General features: G+C 46.6%; 2 protein-coding genes across 2 annotated transcripts in view; both read right to left on the bottom strand.

Annotated features, from left to right (window-relative positions):
- The window catches only part of abtb2b (ankyrin repeat and BTB (POZ) domain containing 2b), a 64423-nt gene extending 64203 nt beyond the window's left edge, over positions 1-220 (bottom strand). The window contains exon 1 of the mRNA XM_083654652.1: positions 1-220. This exon is cut by the window's left edge and continues 1161 nt beyond it. The gene's annotated coding sequence lies outside the window, so the exon portion shown is untranslated.
- A 6413-nt stretch (positions 221-6633) lies between these two features.
- Positions 6634-15000, bottom strand: part of b4galnt4a (beta-1,4-N-acetyl-galactosaminyl transferase 4a) — a 206528-nt gene continuing 198161 nt past the window's right edge. The window contains exons 13-19 of the mRNA XM_083654771.1: positions 13514-15000; positions 12149-12531; positions 11323-11476; positions 10701-10773; positions 9547-9700; positions 8442-8568; positions 6634-6765 (exon numbers count right to left, since the gene is read on the bottom strand). The exon at positions 13514-15000 is cut by the window's right edge and continues 41 nt beyond it. Coding sequence (XP_083510897.1) covers positions 6651-6765; positions 8442-8568; positions 9547-9700; positions 10701-10773; positions 11323-11476; positions 12149-12531; positions 13514-15000 — 2493 coding nt within the window. The 3' untranslated portion in view covers positions 6634-6650. The remainder of the gene's footprint in view (positions 6766-8441; positions 8569-9546; positions 9701-10700; positions 10774-11322; positions 11477-12148; positions 12532-13513) is intronic.

Raw genomic sequence — 15000 nt, 5'->3', positions numbered from 1 at the left:
CTAATGCGCACCCGTCTCTCACCTTTCCACCAGGCAGCGCAGGGATTTAAACTTCCTCCAGATCCACTCTCCTTGTTAAGTTGCGAATAAGACGGAATGTTTCCCCGCACTCTGAAGAAAGTCAGGCTCCAACTTCGCTGACAAAAACAAGTCCAATATATCCGCTCAACGAACTGAAACGGATTCGTTTTTATTAAATATTTGCCGTGGAAACGTCCGAGTTAAGTCATCGCTCTCCTGTCTGCCTGCCTCGTCAGGAACAGCCTGCTGCCTGGAGAGACTGTCTGCTACAGATGTGCGAGAGGAGGGACTGCCGCTGAATGACAGCACTGGAGCGCTCACACACCAATCACGACACGGTAGACTCTTATAGCAACCAATCAGAGCACGCTCCAAATGTTTCCGAAGTTTGAGAAAGTAAGTAAACTTTGTTTTAACTCAAATGAGCATCAGACAAATCCCCTTAACGTATTTGACCTACATATCATTTGCTTTTTACGCACGAATTACGCACATTTATTTTCACAAGGCCATGTGGGTGACACTTAAATTGGCCTATCCTTATATAGCTTTCATGCAGAGCCAGATTAACACCCCCAGGGGCCCCGGGGCACTGAAGCTCCCAGGGGCCCCCTACCCATCGTCCGGATGTTTGGATGTTTTTTTGCCATATTTAGAGGAATATCTCATTTTAAATTAACATTAGTATTATAGCTACTGTTATGTTATTATTCCGTTTCTGAGATTCAGTTTCTCACTCACTCATAGGCGATTCTAGGCTTTGCAAAGAGGTAGCACCAGCAGGATAAAGATATTAGTCTGACTGGGGCTGGGGCTGTGCCCCCCCTGGACAATTTTTTTTTGTACATTTTAAAGTAAAATGCATGAATCTGATGCACTCTGAGAGCAAAAGGAAGAGGCTAATCTTCACATTAATATCCTCTTCACTGTGCTGTGGCTTTACAATGATGAAAAAATAATTGACATTACATTTCCAATACAAAACAGCAGAGGGTGCCGCAGCACCACAAGCACCCCCACTTCCCGCGCCCCTGGTCACCACTTGCCCACAGGCATCCAATGAGACTAAATCATCAGACTTAATCTTCTTGGAAACACATTTTATTTTGTCCTGATTGGTCTTAGATTTGTGTCATAGTTCTGTGGAGCCCAACATGAGCTTGACCATTTTTTTTTTTTTTTTGGAGGGCCCCTTCACCCCGAGGGCCCCGAGGCACCTGCCCCAGTTGCCCTATGGTTAATCCGGCCTTGCTTTCATGTCACATCAATTGCTTTACTCACCCTCAATTGTTTCATTTAGCCTACACTCTTTATATGTTTATTATTTATCTAAAAGGTAAACATAACGTTATAAAAACAAAAATTAGATTACACATCATAACGAAATCTAATGAATCACTACCAGACACTAATTAATGTATAAGAGAATAAATCCCTGAGTGTTTCTCTCATTAGTTTGTCATTATATTAATGGGTCTGGGGAAATTCGTCTGGGTAAGCAGTTAGCTGGAACCTGCATGCATCAAACACACTTCAGTTATCTCCCCCTGCAGAGTCAGACTCGGGGGTTGGCTTGATGCCCAAACATTAGCTGATCTCTCACCTGCAACCTGTGATAGAAATTGAATCTGCCAAGAGCTGCAAAGCCTTTGGCAAAAGTGCAGGGGTTAGCAAAGTGTTTGCATTGATTTGATAAGGCTGTATTTATTTATGTTTTAATCAAAATTTGATGATGACTTATTATATATGATTTGCATAAAGGACAAACAGAAAACTCGTATGGTTTTCACATAACATATTATTGTTAAGACTATTTTAACCCCCCTACCCCCCCCCCCCCACACACACACACACACACCACACACACACACACACACACACACACACACACACACACACACACACACACACACACACACACACACACACACACACACACACACACACACACACGATGTCAGACCAGATATCCATCTCAGAAATGGCAAAGGATGCCATTTATTGAATACATTGATTAAATTATCTTAGAGAGCAAGAAGCAATAACCATACCACAAACAGGAACGTTCCAAGAACAACTAGCGTTTCATAACGTGATGAATAGCTCTCTGTGAATTCTTGGTCAACTTCATTGTGCTCAGAATATGATGGACTAATCAGATTCTAACATCTATGATATAATAAGTAATTAATGTTTAATTCATCATTATCTAACAGCTTGGAAATGGCTTATAATGTAGATTAATGTTATTATAAAGTGTTACCAAAAAGTCATCCATCATGTAATAATTACACTGACATTTCCTATTTTAAATCAAGGCAGATCTGTTCATATTTATATTGAAATTGGACTTTCATTTTAAGTGCATTTTGATTAAGGATTACAAGGAAAACAGGTGTTTTAATGGATAAAATAACGAATAACCACATAAAGTGTCCCCCCCCCCTTGTGTTAGATCAGTATTAGCTATGTGTTCTTGCTTGTATATTCACAAGTCTGTGTCCCAAAGAAGTGGAAAATCCTGCTTTCAAAACAGAGTTTGACAACATGTTGGCTGGTTTGTGGGCAGAGTTTGTTGTTTCAGCTAAGTTGTTCCAACAGATTTGAAGTGAAATAAAGCAAACATGTTGAAGAGGCCTGTGCTAACCTGCTTCTCATCACTTCTGCTCTCACACACAGACAGGTAGGGTGTGTCCCCAACGGGACAGAGGCCAACACCATTACAGAACAGCCTATACTCACTCTCCCTGCAACATGACACACTGACATACCGGTAATGACTGTGTTACTGAAACAGACAGACAGACAGACAGACAGACAGACAGACCTTTTTCTTGTATACATAGAGACATGGGGTTGAGCAGGACTTATGTATTCATCCATACAGGGCTTTAAAGTGGGGCAGACTCCCCCGCAGCCCTGCACCCCCGTACACACACACACACACACACACACACACACACACACACACACGTCACAGTGTTTGAGTCACAGTTTGCAGGACTGTGTAAGGAGTCAACGTTCCACTTAAGTTGACCTCTCATATAATAGTCTGATTTGTTAGTCAAAGCCCCCCGCTATAGTCTGATGAGATCAGAGGGGCTGCAGGGCGTATAGGAGAGATCACAGGAGCTTGGCGCCTGCCTCATCCAGACCTCATGTTAGCTGTGGTGTGGACAGCGCTTACCTCATGGCCTCTCTGTGCGTGTGCGTGCTCAGCTCAGGGCAAATACACGCCAACATCAAGCCAGCCTACCAAGGAGTAGAATGACAGGGGAGTGGATCAACAACTTCACTCTGCAAGCGATTAAAAGTGGTACAAAAACACATCTCTGCTGGAGTTCAAAATGTTGCCGAACCCTAATGTTTCCTTTTCTCTCTGCATTGCTCATACGAATAATAATGCATGATAATAAAGAAAATACTAATAATGTGACGTTTACATCAGTTTAAATTATATTGTCTTTAATTGCATGGAAAATAATGCAGCCCCAGAGATGGTTTGTATTAAGAGAGCAAGGGTTGCAGCGATGTTTTGATATTCAAACCATTAAATCGTATTTACTGTGGCTTTGTATATGTGTCACTAGTGATAAAAATGCCAGAGGCCTGGGAAACCCTTGGCAAAATGCCATCTGCAGATTCAATTTGAAAATTCTCATAAGCATCCACTCGAGTATATTCTATTTAAAAAATCCAATAGTCCAATAGGATTGTTAAAGTTGGCAGTTATATGGATTTTTTTGGAGCCCTGCAAGCTTCAAATACAGTAGTCCCATTTGGATTTTTTTTAGGTTGTATGGTCAACTTAATGGATTTGTTGCAGTAGTAGAGAAATCCATTTGTGAGAGCAGAGGAGCCTGATGCAGAGTGCTGCTGGAATGGAGCAGATAGCATGCCTCATCATATCGCCTAAGTGACTATCATCTGAGCCGTTAATATGTCTGTCTGATTAACAACGGTTGCATCGTTTGCATAAATTCAGTGATCTGAGTCACTGTGGGAGTACATGGGAGTGTGTCTGTCTCTGTGTAGGAGGTGGACATTTCAATTTGGCAATTTTTTTTTATCAGCACTCTGCGCACTGCCAGTAATGTTTCTCTCTTCCCAAATTGAATAAAAATCCCCTACTTCAAGTGTACGATTGGGGTTATTCAACTAGGACTTAAAAGCTTTACTTCACCTTCAGGTCTCAGGCCATGCAACTACCTGTATGTCTATGTGGCTGGAGCCCCCCCGTGTGGTCAAAAGGGGAACATCACATTTTCTTTACATTGTGCGTGAAGACTCGAGAGGACAAAAACATAAAAAATAATAATAAAACATCCAAAGAATGATCTGGACGTAAGCATCAAATTTTATTTGCAAAAAAACAAACCAATGAAAATAAAAGTACAATACATTCTTAAAACCCTTTTCTCTACAAAACAATTTCACAGAAATTACCTTGGAATGTATATTCCTGTTTTTCATTTTTATGTTTTTATATATATATATTCTTATATTTAATGTGTTTATTTTTTCTTCTTTTTACTTTTAAATAAGTCCCAGTCAACGTTAAATGAAGTACAAGTAGAGACCTTTTCCTGTAGAGTCGAAGAAAGGGTCCTTGGGAGGGCATTTTAACAATCGTATAGTCAATAGTAGATCATTAGCTCTCATCCATATTGTGTCCAGGCTGGAGCCCTCCGGCCGTTCCCTGTCAATATAAGTACCATGTTGCATAAACACAGGCATTAGGAGCCCGGCCTCCAGCCAAACTAATGAGAGCAGCTGCCAGGGGGGATCTCCATCACACCTTCTGCTTCCTCTCTCCTCTCACTCTCCTCATGCCTCCCCTTCCCTCTATCTCGTCCTGGGGCCACCCTGGTTCCACACTGACCACTGAAGATTATTCAAAGTTACTGAGGCCCGAGTATGAGCTGGTTAAGTGCCCCTTCTCGCTTCTGAGAGCAACGTAACAAACAGACAAACGTGCCTGCTGCAATCCATTAAAGATCATTGTTTTCTTTTCCTTTTTTTACAGTGCGTCTTGAATGTAGAGTGACATTATAACATGTGGATTATTAATCTCATATTTGTGTCTGTCCCTGCCCACTCCTGTCATCATCAGTACATAGCTTAAAAACTGCCTGCAGCCAAATCCTGATAAAGGCACACATTAGTGAAATAGCCTTCCCATTATCGCACCTCATACATAAAACTCCACTCACTTCTCTACTAGAGCTTTATGCAAGCTTCAAAGAAGAGTCGCGATGCTCTCAACAGCTCAGCTTCCTCTGTCTCGGTATTTTTTACGTTAGAGATAAATGATTTAATCCCCCCCCAAAATCCAATTTGTAAAGCAATATGCAGCTGAGGAAATGCTTAGAACAACAGCGAGACTGTTAAATAAAATATGAGAAGACTGTCCTAGTCCCACCGCTCCCCTCCCGTTTTCAGTTTTAAGGACGGTCTAGTTCAGTATGAGGTTGGAGATCTGGAGGGAACGGAGGATTCTGTCAGTAGAATTAGAGGGTGTAAACTGGTTACCAATTCAGTGTTTCACAACAGAAAATAGCACCCCAGTGTTAGTGCATTTATATATCCGTATTCAGTAATGGCAACCCCCATTTAAATAGCTGTAGCTCTGGACAGCACAATAACCTGCGATAACCCGATGAAATAAAATCCATCAAGCCGGTAAACAATAGCTAGCCTGAACGTGGGTGTGAACGGAACACGTACGACTATTACAAAAACAGCAGCGAAGGCTATTGATAATGTTTCAACTGATATAAATACACACATCTTTGCATGACACTAGAGACCGAAACACACATATAGAGGTGAGATGAGATACAGACAAAAAGAAAAAAACAGAGAAAGACAGAGAGAAAGAAGTATATGTTTGCAAAAGGGCTGATTCGTTGAGCCAACGCTGTCGTTCCTAATATGCAACAGCCCACAACAGCAGACCCGTCGTAGTAGTTAATATGATATCCAACAAGGTAGTAGTTGATCTAGTTAGAAACACTTTACCAAGGACAGCACTCCTCTACTCGGCCTACTCCACCATGTCTGACTCTATCTGAATAACATGTTCTATTAGGCTCCCATGTAAGGACGTGTTAGAAAAAAAAAAAGATTTTGAGGTTGTCTTCACATCTCCTTGTTAGAAAAAGGTGCTTCCGCCTGTCATTACAAACACACAAACGTATATACACACACACACACACACACACACACACACACACACACACACACGCACGCACGCACGCACACACACACACACACAAACAGCTGCTTTCCAGTCTGTCTGAAAACATTGCACCAAAAAGGACAGAGAGAGGGAGAGAGAAAATAACTCTCTCTCTTGGCTCTCTGTACAGTAGTTCAGTCAGTGAGGCAAAGTGATGACTCGGGTCTTTCTGCGTAAACGGCAGACGCCAAAGTTCAGATTTGGACTCCAATTCCTCAAACGGACAAGCATACAAGAGGGGCCAATAGCCGGAACAGAGGCGTCCCTGAAAGGTGCCTGTTTCAAAAAAAGAAGAGTCAGGCAGTGAGTGAGCTCCCACAGGTCTCTCTCACACACAGTGGATCTGCAGGTACTGTACGGTTAGGGTTCCTCCCACCAGCGGGGTGCGCTATCCCTTGGGAGTTTTCTTGTTCTGGACATTCCACATGCCACGTTTGGAGTGGTAGTAGTGGAAGAAGTTCCTCAACCGTAGTCGCTCCACCTCCAAACCATTCTGCAGCACCCTAGAGGGGGAGAAACACTGGGTTTACAAACTGAGAAGAAAATGATTCACTTTCTCAAACAGCCGTATATGGGTCTATCTCATGTTTTAGAAACATTAGGTTCAAAATTGTAGCAGTGGTCAATCTTATTTCTTTCAAAACGCTGGTAAAACAAGTTTCAGTTACTTTCTTTTTATTCTTTTTTATTTAACCTTTATTTAAACAGGTAAAAACACGTTGAGACCGAGGTCTCATTTTCAAGTGTGACCTGTTCAGACAAGTACAAATTACAAAGACATAAAACAATCAATACAGTCAGTACAAAAACAAAAAGAAACAAAACATTTAACAAATACATGTTAAAAGTAGAAGAGATTCAGTATGAGCACACCATAGAAGCTCTCTCTAAATCTCTTAACAATCATTTAAAACACGCAAGGGGAATCAAGCTGGACAGCTTCAGACTCTGCTGAAGCGTGTTCCAGGTCGAGGGGGCAGAGTAGGAGAAGGCCTTTTTTCCACGCTCAGTACGGACTGAGGGGATGGAGAAAGTGATGAAGTCCTGGGACCGTAGGCTACAACTGGACTGATTACGAGATAGGTAGGATGTTAAGTAAGGGGGCAGCAGACCTATAATGGATTTGTAAATGAATATGTACCAGTGTATGGTTCTACGCATGGAGAGAGATGACCAATTGACCAAGGCATACAGAGTACAATGATGTGTGATGGGTTTACAACCAGTTATAAATCTTAGTGCACCATGATAAACATGGTGCAAGCTACTAGGCTTGCAGACAGCGGCGACCGATAAAGCCTGAGACACATAGTCGGTGTGGTATGAAAAAGACGGAATAGGATCAGGAGTCACTGAGGGGTGACGAGGGGAGGGCGGCATGGGGAGAATGGCGAAGAAGAAGAAGAAGAAGAAGGGGGATGAGGAGAATAACGTGCACCAGAAGAAGGATGTGGTTTCCCCACGAAGTGGAGATCGCGAGGATGCGGAGAAGCTGAAAAGGATGGAGAGTAGCCACTCTCCGGATGGAGAAGAAGAAGCAGCAGAGAGGAGCACAAGCCCCCTGGGGATTTGGCGGCTCGAGGGAGGAGAGGAGTACGAGGTGGTTTCGCCCAGGTGCACAAGCCCCCTGGGGATTTGGTGGACCGAGAGAGGAGGAATGAGAAGCAAGAAGAAGAGCCGACTGTTGACAGGGGAAGAGGGAGAAGATTTGGATGGGAGGAGGGAGGATACGAGAGGAAGGACGGGATCACAAGCAGGAGAGGAGGAGTATGGGGGTGACATGGAGGATGCGGGAGGCCTTGGTAGCAAGGGTGGGAAAAGGAAATTGAAGGATGTGAGTGATTCTGATGATTCAGTGGGAAGAATTAGTCTTTTATGGTTGGAATGGTCCAGGCTAATGGAGCGAGGGAGCTTTTTTAAAAATCCACATGAGGTCGGGAAGTTTATGGTCAGAAAAGTCGGCGGTGTTCACTCAATTAGGATCACTAAAAGTCGTATGGTTGTGATTGGGTGTGTGTCTGAGAGTCATGAGGTTTCGGGCAGGGGTGAAAGAGGAGTGTTTAACTTTTGAAGGAGAATTGCCGCAGAGAGTGATGCTTGATTATGTGTGTTACAAAAGCACAACATTGTGTAACACTGTGACACTGTGTGTCTGCTGTGGTAACTGTTGCTGGGTTACCTGTCCAGCAGCTCCCAGTCCTCTCCACCCCAGCGGTCCTTGAATTCCTCCGTGTTCATCCCTCCGATCTTATCAAAATCAGACTTATAGATTCCAAACAGGCCAAAGCCATTGACCTCCCAGTAACCTGCGGAGTGGACAGAAAGAAACCATGTTCAAAAAAGAACTCAAAACACAATTGCAAGCCTTTGTATCAACAGTGGTCTCTTAGAACAGACGAGTTGGCTTCCGCAATTTTCAAATGCTTCCGCCATACCGTCTGTACTTCGTGGGGGAGAATCATGCACCAACCGGAATGGGAAGTAGAAAGGCGGGTATTCCGCTCATTAGTCCAATCAGAATCGCAGAAAGGCGGGTCTTCCGCTCATTAGTCCAATCAAAATCCAATATGCCGCATTTTTCGTGGACACACGTGTCGTGATTGGTCGGATTCCGTCGAACTTCTTTCCTGTCTGAAGGTTTTTTCCCCAACTTCCTTGTGCATGTTCTGGGGGTGTAACGTACAGACTGTGTATAGCTGCATTCGCCGGATGTAGATGAGACAGTCTGTTTTAAGAGACTATATCAACAGGGAATATGATCAAAGGAAAGTGTGGTGCCTGTGTGTATGCAAATGTGTGTATTATGCATGTAAATTGCAAGCCTGTATTACGCAGTCAAAAGTGAAGTAGCTGTCTGTAATTCATGCAAGCCCTCACCAGGGGATTGAGTTTGAGCTATGAGTCACACTAAAAAACTTCTGAACGTATAAAAAGTTATAATTGTGTTAATGTGTGTGTGACTGTTACCGCATGTGCATACACGTTTCTGTGTGTGTGTGTGTGTGTGTGTGTGTGTGTGTGTGTGTGTTTGTTTGCCTGTGTGTGTGTGTGTCAGTGTGTGTGTGTGTTTGTTTGCCTGTGTGTGTGTGTGTGTGTGTGTGTGTGTGTCAGTGTGTGTGTGTGTGTGTGTGTGTGTGTTTGTTTGTTTGCCTGTGTGTGTGTGTGTGTGTGTGTGTGTCAGTTGTGTGTGTGTGTGTGTGTGTGTGTGTGTGTTTGCCTGTCTGTGTGTGTGTGTGTGTGTGTGTGTGTGTGTGTGTGTCTGTGTGTCAGTGTGTGTGTGTTACCGTCAGGCTCCTGCGGTGAGCTGCCGCAGCCGAGTCTCATGACGATGGGGGCGAAGGCGAGGCGTCCCTCCACACAGTGCTTCCTGATGCTCTCCAGGATGTTCAGAGGGAAGTGGATGTGCAGGTCACACAGGAACACGATGCTGTGGCTGTCCTGCAGGGAGCACACAATCAATCACACACACATCCATCAGGTCGACGTCTGTTCAAGAAAGCAAAACCATACGTCAAATAATGTCATTTAGATGGAGAGCTTGTGAAATTGTGATGATCACGCCGTCGCATTTGTGATATAACTACAGCAGAATAACATGGAGCTAATATGCCGATTCATTTTTCTGCCCCACGATACGTACCGTCACATTTTTGTATTGCGATATATTGAATTTGGCTATATTGTTCCATCCCTAGTGTACGCAAGACGAGTGCAAGTCCACATGCACCTAGTGGCATTCAGGGATTAGAGAGAATGGAGAAGTCTGAGCTTGGCGTCTATCCTATGGCGTGTATTTCCAGAGCCAGCGGGTCACGCGGAGATGAGTGACGGCGCTGTCATCCCACCGTGACAGCACTGACACTCAACTGACGGATCAACGTCTGTCCAGACTCCCGGACACTCCGCACACCCGTGGGTGGCTGTGCATGTGTGTGAGACGGAGAGCCAGAGAGTAGAAGAGAGAGAGAGAGAGAGAGAGAGGTGGGTGCACTGCACACAAATACTCTGTGACAGGTAGTGTATGTGACAGCTATGGCTTTCAGATGACAGTGGCAAGGCGGCTAACTGTCTGACCCGTTTTCCCTGTCAGCCACAGCTGTGCTGCCCCATGGGAGAGGGCGAAGGGAGGCGAGGCGAGGCGAGGAGATGAGGGTGAAGATCCACCGCACGACACACAGGCCTCGCCATGATGGATCCATTATGCATGAGTGTTCTTTTCGTCTGTCCATCAGCGACGAAGGTTATTTGGTCAATATGACTGTGCTGACCTTCACTGAGTGGCTTTTTCTGCCAGCCTGTTGACAATGTTGTCTTTCCTCTTAGTCATAACATGTGTGTGTGTGTGTGTGCGTGTGTGTGTGTGTCTGTGTGTGTGTGCGTGTGTGTGTGTGTGTGTGTGTGCGTACGTACGCGCGTGCATGCACTCTGCTTCCCTTACCTCAATAGTATCCACTCCTATCTGCAGTCCTGCTGAGCGCTCAAAGTTCCCTTCTCTCCTAAGATACTCATACCTGCCCAAACACGCATGTGCACAAAATCACTCCGTTAGTTACCGTAGTTATAGAGAGGCAAAGTGACCGCCTACTTCCTGCTTCAGCACTGTACCAGAGATTTTTTCATCCGCCATTTATTTTCCCATACACATTTCCTAAAATGCTTATAAAAATAGTTTTACTGGTTCAAACCAAACGGTACAGATATATTTAGAAACAGGAGAGATCGCATAACATTTCACTGGGACCAAAACGTTAAAAAAAAATGCGGGTTTAAAGAAAATATTTTTTCGATGTTGTTTTTTTAAGTTTTGGTCCGAGTGAAATGTTCTATGGTCTCCCCCGATTATAGCGTTAGCTGAACCGTTTGGTTCGACGAAGTAAAACTATTTTATAAGTATTTTACGAAATGTCTATGGGAAAATAAATGGCGGATGAAAATCTCTGGTACAGTGCTGAACTAGGAAGCGACGTTCCACTTTGCCTCTCTACAGTATATAATTTAGCTCATCTTCTCTCTCCCTCCCTCTCTCTCTCTCTCTCTCTCTCCCTCCCTCATACACACACCTGGGCACAGTGCTCTCTCTAAGCGCCTGCTCCACATCCATGTCTTCACTCTCAAAGTCGACGATGATGATGCTGAAGTTGTCGTCCTTGGTCTGGCGATGCAGATCTTCCATGTCAGCGATAAACTGCTGCACCCAGCGAGCCTGGTTCTTCACTGCAGGGCGGAGACGAGAGAGAGGGAGAGAAAAATGGAGAGCAAAGTAAGGAGACATTTGGAAGGAGATGATTCTTCAACTGTATATATCACGACATGCTGACAATGCTCATTGCTGTGGATAAAGTGTGGCAGCAACACACGTCACTTTCAATGTAGTCTGCACTTGACGTTATAGAGTGCCGTAGGAATGAGTCCTAAAACCCGGAAGTTAGCATCGCCTAGTTCCCTTGTCTCCAAGTCAAATGGGATTTTTGTATGGGGGTTAGATTTTGGTTAGATGTCTAAAATAAGGTCTGTGGTTACCAAAAGTTTATGAAACGGAGACCTTTGTGTACTGTTCAGCAGGATAATCTTCACAAATGAACACTTTTTTCAGATTTTTTTAAGCGTTTTCTGGCAATCGTGATTTTTGGCGATGGCATGTACGCTTCAAAAATCATAAGTGGTGTTCATTTGTGAAGACTTGCTGAACACAACGGTCTAAACACAGACCTTGTTTCAGGCATCTAACCAAAATCCCCATACAAAAATCCCATTGACTTGCGGACGAGGCGAACCCAGCGCGATGCTAACTTCCAGGGTTGGCCTACAAAAATACATCAACCCCGCGGTACTCTATTGGTCTCACTGAAAACATCAGTTAATCATCAAATTCCCCCATGAACTGACCTGGCACCACGAAGTGCACCATGACATCCTTCCTCCACTGCAGCATGACCGGCTGGCAGAGCAGGGGCTTGGCGTAGGCCGTGCCCCAGGGGGTGGCCGCGGGCCGGGCGGCGGGGGCTCTGGTGGAGGGAGGGGGGGGCGGGGTGGTGAGGCCGGCGGCGGCGGGGGAGGGGCCCGAGGCGGGCGCGGAGGCCGGGGCAGAGTCGGTGTTCTCCAGGCTCTCCTCGCCCAGCCGGCTGCGGTGGAGCAGCAGGTAAATGTACTCGGACAGACGCACCACGGTGCGGCCGCGCTCCATCAGCTCCAGCTCCACCAGGTAGCGGTTCCCTCGGGCCGAATCGCGGCGCTTCTCGACGTTGACGATCCGCAGCAGGGTGTAGATCCTGGGATGGGAGGGAAGGGGGGGGCAGAGGTAAAGTTAAGGAAACAACTGGCAGGTTGTGTAATCTGAAAAGAGTTGGAAAGACTATTGGCCCGTTCCTTACAAACTGGGAGCAAAGGATTTCACAGTTCAGTGACGTCACAGAGTTGTCAACGTTCCATTTAAACAGTCGGGAAACCAGCCAGTGTTAGCTCTAGCCACCAGGCTAGCCATTGTGAGCGATAACAGTTGATAACAATGCATTTTGCATTTCGCGCATACAAACACTGCAGCAACATGTCCACACAGATAGAAGTTAGACAGTGCTGTGTGTACAGCTGATTTAATGAGACACAAAAAAGACAAGCTCTAATAAACAGTATTTACTATGATTTTAACTACTGTTGTTGCGCGGAGCAGCCATCTTGGATTTTTGCCGGCGCTGCTGAGGCTCCTCCGAGTTTTGGAGAGAAAATACAAGCACTGGTGACGTCACCGTTCGAACTCATGACCTTTGAACCGTCAGATTCCCATTTCCCAGTTTTAAAGGAATGCCCCATTAGACTTTAAGACTGTCTGCTTATGTACGTTTCAGGACAAATTCATGTTTTGCTGTAGGCCACCTGAAAAACACACAGTGAAGTCAGCCCTAACTTGATTTAGGAGGAAAATAAGAGCAGAGAAAAGTGAATGGCCAAGCTACTTTAAGCAAATAACACACATAGCAGAGTGTTAAATGTTAATCAGCACACAGAGCTCTGTCCACATGAACTCCAAGCACGGCTCTGCACCGGGGCATGACCAATATGTTCTCAGTGAAATTACTTCTGGCTTTACACACGGGTTAGCATAAGGGTTAGCATAAGGGTTAGCATAAGCCACTCAATTCAAATTATACAAGGCAACAGGCAACAATCAGCCTTCGTTAAGTTGGCATTACTCTCTCTCTCTGTCTCTCTGTCTCTCTCTCTCTCTCTCTCTGTCTGTGTGTCTCTCTCTCTTACCCTCCATTGCGTTCGTTGATCTTCTCCATGTACTGGGCCAGGACATCCACCACCTCGCTCTCTGCCAGCTGCAGGTTGCCAGACACGTTGCAGCGCAGGTCGTTCCAGTCGGAGCGCAGCAGCTCAAAGTCCATGGGGTTGACGGAGAAGGTCCGCTGCCAGTTGATGCTCTCCTCTGCCCAGCCCGGCCGAGCCTCGACCTCCTCGTAGCTGTAGTCCGACATCCCGCCCTCCTCTGGTTCCGGCTCGGCGTCCGGGTTGGAGCGGTTTGCGTGGGGGTCCTGGTCTGGCTCTGCGGGGTTGGGGTCCGGGTCGGGCTGATGCTGGGACTCTGTGATCTCTGAGGTCCTGAGGTAAGAGGTAACCCGGGTTTGACCTTGCAGAAGGGTGTCTTCTGTGGAGTTCAACTTGGGAAGAGGAGGGAGGTCTTGGTGAGGAGACAGTGGGTCCAGGGGGTCTCCTTTGCTGGGTGGATCAGCGGTGACAGCAGCCTGTCTCTCTTGAGCCTGGTGCTGGAGTCCTTTCCTCTTGCTTTTGTCTGGGAGTCTTACCGCTGCCGCCCTGCTGGCTGCCCTCTGTACGACACTTTCACCTTGTTTGCTAATGGTTCCATTGCGTGGAGGGGTCTTGCCCTCTTTTGTGGGCGGGTTGGGCCAGAGCTGCGGAGCACTCACCAGGCTCCTGCCCCCTGTTACCCCTTTCCCAGCACGTGTTTTGGCACCCAGGTTGACCAGCCTGGTGGTCTTCCCGGTCTGATACAGAAAGACACCGGGGAACACCTCTCTGGGGTGGCGGGCCGCCCTCTCCTCCCTCCTCGCTCTCCGCTGCTCCCTCTCCCTCTCTCTCTCCTTGGCAGGCCGTGGCCTGGTGATGTAGATCTTGTTCTCCTCCTCCCGCTTCTCCTTCTTGTTGCTGGGGATCTTGTTGTCGTTGAGGTGGGCGGTGTTGCCGTGGGCAGAGTTGCTGAGGATCTGCTTGGCTCGGCTGGCGAGGGCGGAGAGGGACGTCTTTTGCGGGAACAGGAGCGAGGACTTGCTCAGTTTCGGAGGAGTCTCAGCTCCCCTCTCTGCCCCTGTTCCTCCTCCTTTCCTGCTGGCAGGGCCCAGCTCAGCGGGACCGGTGCGGATCCAGGACAGGGAGCGGCCCCGGACCACATTGTCCACCTCGGGGTGCAGCACCTTGGCTTTGGGGTCTGGAGGCCCCTTTCTGGCGTCCTGCCCCCTGTTTCCCTTTGTATGGTCTCTTCCCCAGTCTCTGTCATCAGCCCTATCCGTCTGTCCGGCTCTCTGAGGGAAGTGCCTCCTCTCTCGGCGGAGCGCCATACCATTAACCGCCCCTTCTTCCTCTTCTCCCTCCTCCTCATCTTCCACCTCTCTGCCAGCTGGTGTGGGCACAGGCCTCGAGCGCCGACGGGAGGGCTTGGAGGTGTGGCCGGTCTGGCTGGGACGAGATGGCTTCTTGGGGGCCTGCGTGCCGACGATCTCCGC

The sequence above is a fragment of the Poromitra crassiceps genome (genome assembly GCF_964638095.1).
Source record: "Poromitra crassiceps genome assembly, chromosome: 18".
Taxonomy (NCBI): Eukaryota; Metazoa; Chordata; class Actinopteri; order Beryciformes; family Melamphaidae; genus Poromitra; species Poromitra crassiceps.
Note: the sequence above shows the minus strand (reverse complement) of the source record. Positions and strands in the feature narration are given on the sequence as shown.